Source organism: Mastomys coucha, unplaced genomic scaffold (genome assembly GCF_008632895.1).
Source record: "Mastomys coucha isolate ucsf_1 unplaced genomic scaffold, UCSF_Mcou_1 pScaffold21, whole genome shotgun sequence".
NCBI lineage: Eukaryota > Metazoa > Chordata > Mammalia > Rodentia > Muridae > Mastomys > Mastomys coucha.
In genome coordinates, this window is record NW_022196904.1 from 107579615 (window position 1) to 107585614 (window position 6000).

General features: G+C 44.3%; 1 protein-coding gene across 1 annotated transcript in view; it reads left to right on the top strand.

Moving 5' to 3' along the window:
• Tmc5 (transmembrane channel like 5) overlaps positions 1–6000 on the top strand; it is an 82025-nt gene that overhangs the window by 26996 nt on the left and 49029 nt on the right. Inside the window, exons 4-5 of the mRNA XM_031388044.1 lie at positions 192–298; positions 1636–1725. Coding sequence (XP_031243904.1) covers positions 192–298; positions 1636–1725 — 197 coding nt within the window. The remainder of the gene's footprint in view (positions 1–191; positions 299–1635; positions 1726–6000) is intronic.

The following is a 6000-nucleotide window of genomic DNA, read 5'->3' on the forward strand; positions in this document are numbered from 1 at the left end:
CTTCCCTTAGATAATCCTCTCTGGAAATGATCCTCACAGGCACTCCCAGATGTGTGCTTTATGAATTCCCTAGGCCTTGTCAATCCAGTCAAGGTGAGAAAAAGATGGACCATCACAGGTAGCCAGCCATGCTTTGGGAATTTAAAGATGCTCAACCAAACATATTCAGTGTGATCCCTGTTTCCTTGCAGGAGTAATGGCCCTTTTGGCATGCTAGGGAGGGAGAATGAAGATTATTACCCTGAAGGCATTGAAATGGCATCCATGGAGATGGCAGGTGATCCTAGAAGTGGCTACTGTAAGTATGTGTTCAGGTGGCATTAGTGTCCCAGCAAGGAAGCAAAAGGCAGGGAATACAGGCATGCCACAGCAGCAGCAGCACCGGCTCCTCCTCCCGCAGATAGACGACCTCCTAACATACATAGAACTTGGTGTGTAGGAAGCCAGGTGTCATCACTAGGATCAAATAGTAGAGGGGAGGGGAAGGAAGGGGAGGGGAGGGGAGGGGAGGAGGAGATGGTGAAGCAGGAAGAAGATAAAAGAGGGATGGATAGGGAAGTGGAGAAGGACCGGCTAAGGACAGCACAGATGCTGGTACTATAAGGCACAGGCAGAGCTTCATAAGCTGCAGGGAGTGCTGGGAATGGCAGCAGAGAGGAAGGGACAGGATGCAGCCCTCTAAAAGTCCACTGCATTCTAGGCATATTGGACCATTTCACATGTCTTAACAGATTGCTCCACCAGCAATCCTGTGTAACAGTCAGATTGCAGTCCCGTCCCGTGCTTTACAGATGAGGACAGTGAAGCTCAGAGACTAACATGCCTGGGGGGAACAACTGGAAACAACAGAGAGAGCTGAGAATTATTCCCAAGCAAGAACTTCTAGAGTGCACCGTATTCTGTGTTGTTTCCCTTTTGTCCTTAACATGAATTTCGTAAGCATACATCGGAATGTGACACTGTCACACAGATGCAGGGAGCGGACTCTGTCCCTAGGAAAATCAGGCCATACTTAGCCCATGCGTCACAAAACACTACAGCTTCAAGGAACCTTTGCCTCACCTATGCGAGTGGTTTCAATGTGATTTGTAACTCATTAACTAACAAGTACAACCAATTACAGAGTGAGATAGAAATTTAAGTATATAAATTTAAGTTTATGTAGTTAAAATAGAGTTTTGTAAAATGTGTTTATCAGCTACATGAGCATGGTTTTGTGCTGAATCAAAAGTACTAATTTTATAAAAATTATTTTGAGGCTTTTTTTTTATTTAATGTATATGGATGTTTTGCCTGTGCGTATGGCTGTGCACAACATATGTGCGGGTGCCCTCAGAGGCTAAAGGAGGCAGGTGGCTGTGAGTTGTCACCAACAGGAACCAAACCCAGGTCATCTACAAGAGCTGCCAGTGCTCTTAACCACTGAGCCATCTCTCCAGCCCCTAAGTAGTTTTTTAATAGTGTGAGTTTTGTATTTTAGTCCTATTTTCTACCCAAGTTCTTAATCTTGGATCTCATAGGACCTCAACAGTGTGGGTGCCCCTTCCTGGCCACTGGGAGCACAGTCAGCCATCACCTGTTCCTCAGTGTCTAGTGTGGAAGCACTGATTGGCCATGTTCCCCTCCCCATTGCAGTGAACCCTGCTTATGTGAGAGGAAGTAGTCCTGTCTGTCCAGATAGAAACCTGTTGCTGTGCGCAAGTGATTGGCACACATCACTCCAAGGTAAGTCTTAATGGATCATCACTAGAAAGTCAGCCCTGGGGAAGGACTGGGCTCAAGGCAACCCAGGTACTAGAAATGGCACTTCATCAAGATTCTTGGTCTTCTAATGGATGTAGTGGTGCTTCGTTTATCGTGAGAGTTTTCTTCCTGCCTCCCTCCATCCATCTATCCCTCCCCACCTTCTTTCCCTCTTCTTCTGTGGGAACTGAACCTTGTGAGTCTTGTGAGTGGTCAGCACACACTTTATTCTTTAACCTCATTACTCAGAGTTTCCTTGTAGACAATACAGGTTTCCCCGTCTAAGAATCATCTAAAACTCTATTTTAACTACATTAGGAACCATCTGGTTGGAGGCTGGAGGAATGGTCCAGTGGGTGAAGTGCCTGCTATGCAGCCATGAGGACTTGCGTTTGACTCAGAAGAACACACACACACACACACACACACACACACACACACACACACACACATGCTATGTATAATGTCAAGTACCCGTCGTAACTCAGAGCAGGGGCAGACAGGTGGATCCTGGGAGCTCACTGGGTAGCTAGTCTAGTGAAAATGGCAACCTTCGGGTTCAGTTGAGAAACCCCATCTCAAAGTTGGAGAACAATAGAGGCAAGGCATCCTGGCATCAACCTCTAGCTTCTACATGTGTCCACTCGGACAGGTGAGTGCCCCCATACAAACACACATACACATTTAAAAAATCCTTATCGGTATAATGGAAACCCAGCTCATTAGCAAGGAATGTATTAGCTTAAGGCAGAAGGGTGTAGGAAAACTTAAGAACTGAAGGTCATAATAGCTTACACTTCCTCAAATGGTGCCCGGCACAAAGATAGGTTAGGGGTTTTTGTTGATCAGTTTGTTGAGTATAAAAACCATCGCCTTAGCTGGGCAGTGGTGGTGCACGCCTTTAATCCCAGCACTTGGGAGGCAAAGGCAGGAGAATTTCTGAGTGCAAGGCCAGCGTGGTCTACAGAGTGAGTTCCAGGACAGCCAGGGCTACACAGAGAAAACCTGTCTCGAAAAACAAAACAAAACAAAAAACATTGCCTTAGAGTCTGCAGCCAGGGCTGGGTGTCACTGGATCCATTAGTCATCCACCTCTCACCCTTGCTTGGTTCAGCTTCTCTTTAAACTTGACCTCCATAGACATGAGGGTCAGGTTGTCAGACCCACAGAAGCCCCTCAACACAGCTATCTTTTGAAGGCTTTCCTTTCTCCCTGGCTGTCCAGTGCCACAAGGAACACATACATGCCCACGTTTGAACCAGTCCTTCTAACATAGGTGACAAAGATAGGGCCACCTGTCTCAAAGCTAGTGCTTGTGTTTCTGGGGACAAAGTCCAAAAATAAATTGTGAAATAATAAAGCAGCTTCTGTAACGTCAGCATGTGTGTGTTGCTGGAAGTGTGTAGACCGAGGGGAAGCAGAGGTTGCTTCTTACGTGTATATGTTTGTGTGTGTAGTATGATTCCGTGTATGAGGGTTTGAGAGTGTGTATGTGTGCACTTACGGAAGTCAGGAGTTGACATCTTCCTAGTGCTTCAACTTACATATTGTGGCAAACTCTCCTACTACCTTAAAATTACATTTTGGCCAGGTATGGCTGCACATACCTTTAATCCTAGTATTTTGCAGGTAGAGGCAGGCACATATCTATGAGTACAAAGATAACCTAGTCTAATTAGCAAGTTCCAGGCTAGCCAGGGCTACATCATGAGACCTTTTCAAAAATAATGTTTTTGTTTATTATTTATTTGTGTATGTGTGTGTGTGTGTGTGTGTGTGTGTGCGTGTGTGTGTCACAGTGAATTATGGAGGTCAGAATACAAACTTGGGGAAGTTGGTTCTTTCCTTCTACCATGTTGGTGCCCAGGCCTGAACTCAGGTCATCGAGATGAGTCAAAAGCCACTTAAACAGCTGAAGCATCTCAATAGCCTCATACAAGAGAGCTTTTGGGATTCCTAAATCCCATCTCTGCCTCCCAAACACTAGAATTACAGGAGGCAAACACACTCAGTGCTTGCACGGATACTCAGATTTTAACTCACTTCCTCAAGGTTACCTTCAAGCATACATTGAGCCCTCTCTGCTGAAAGAGTGAAGGCTTTGAAGTATTAGGAAACTCTAAATATCTAAATATCATGTGTGGCAAGAAAGGCTTTAATTAGAGGCAGAGACCAATAGACCCGAGGAAACCATCAGTGAGACACTAGAGAAGGCCGTCAAAGGCAAGCCTATGAATACAGAGGACCAAACAGATAGGTTCTTATATCATAATGCAAATCGAGGGACCCTGCAACCTAAAGCTATTTCTCTGTCAACTCAGTAACATATGAGCAGCTTTCAGACTCATCCTTCCAGAACCTTCCCAGGCTAGAGTGTAACTTTTATAGGAGTTAAATACTACAGCCTGGCAGTGGCACACAGATTGGCTTTAATTATTGAGGAAAAGCAGTATATTGTCCATCATTACACTGCTCTATCAAGCCAACATGAGGTTGGAAGAAGAGAACCCCAGAGGCAGAGGAGGGTGAAGAAATAGAAGACACAAGCTTTTAATCTCCCCATTTCCTGATTTTCAAATCACATCACTTGGTGTATATGAGGCAACCAGATCTTGGAGGCCAGTGTTTAGCATTACAATACATAACAAAGGACCAAACCTCAGCATACTTGTTTATTTATGAGTGAGTGATGAATTAATACACATTAGCACCTTGTTCTAGAAGGAGACAAAGATGAAGTACTCAAGCTCTCTGTTTTGGGTTCAGACCTTTAGTGCCACTGATCTCCTGACATCTTAGCCTTAGGTAAAACTCTGTCCGCTCCCCCTCCCCTGATTGGGCCTCAGTTTTTTTAGCTATGAAATGGGATAACTGAGAAAACCTGAATAGCATACTTGAATAGTTAAGAGTTCTCTAGAGTCACAGAACATATGGAATGTCTTTCCATATTGAGAGAATTTGTTATGATGACTTACAGTCTGTAGTCCAACTCCCCAGCAATGGTCAGCTGAGAAATGGAAGTCCAAGACTCTAGCAGTTGCTCAGTCCCACAAGGCTAGCTATTTCAGCTGGTCTTCTGTAGACGTAGATTCCAACAGATGTGCTGGCAACAAGCAGTGAAGAAGAATCTTCCTTCTTCCAATGTCCTTATGTAGGTCTCCAGCAGAAGGTATGGCCCAGATTAAAGGTGTGTACGACCAGGCCTGGATGTGAGACTTGTTTTGTCCCAGGATTGCCTTGAACTCAGAGATGATCTTGCCTTAGTCTCCTGGGATTAAAGGCATGTACCTTGTGCCTTGGCCTAAGCTTTTCATGCCTCAAAATCTCCATGCCAAGATCCAGGTCAAATACTTGTGTCTTCCAGCCTCAAGATCTGGATGACAGCCCTCCAATTCTGGACTGTAGTTCATTCCAGATATGGCCAAGTTGACAAACAGGAATAGCCATACAGTTCTCTAAAGCAGCAGTTCTCAACTTATGGGTCTCAACCCCTTTGGGAATCAAATGACTCTTTCAGAGGAGTTGTGTAACACTATCATAAAACAGATATTTACATTATAATTTATAACAATAGCAAAATTACAGTTATGAAGTAGCAACAAAAATAATTTGGGTTGGGGGTCGTCACAACATGAGGAACTGTATTAAAGAGTCAGTATCAGGAAGGCTGAGAACCACTGCTCTAAAGTATCCGTCCTCAGTAAAGCTACTGAGATACTAACCACTGTGGGCAGGAGATAAGAAGTTCTTGTCCAATCCTGACTTGTAATAGCAATCAGTGGACAGAGTATGTTGTATCATCTATCTGCCCTTAGTTTAAGCCACTGGAAAAATGAGCAAGTTGGTCTGGGTCACTTGAAAATTGTATTTGTACAATAATTCTGTTCAAGTCTCTGGCACTGGGGCAGACCAATACCTTAGTGATAATTTATTTTTCTCAAGGAACAGGAAGAGTTGAGAGAGTAATTCAATAAGGAAGCTATTTTCATGATTCTCTCAAGGACTAAGTTTCCTTCCTTCCATCCATCATCCTTTGCAGATGAATATCTGCTTAGTTGTTTTCAAAACAAGAAGGCACAAAGACAGAAGAATGGTGAAGGGAAAAAAAAAAAAGCCAACCAAACCAACTCTTTTTAAAAACTCCTCCCACCCAGTCCCACAACACCAGAGAAAGCCACACTTCCAGGTGGTCTAACAAGCCCAGGATCCCAGGATCCCAGAATCACAGGATCACAGAGACAGCTTGACTCTGAGGAG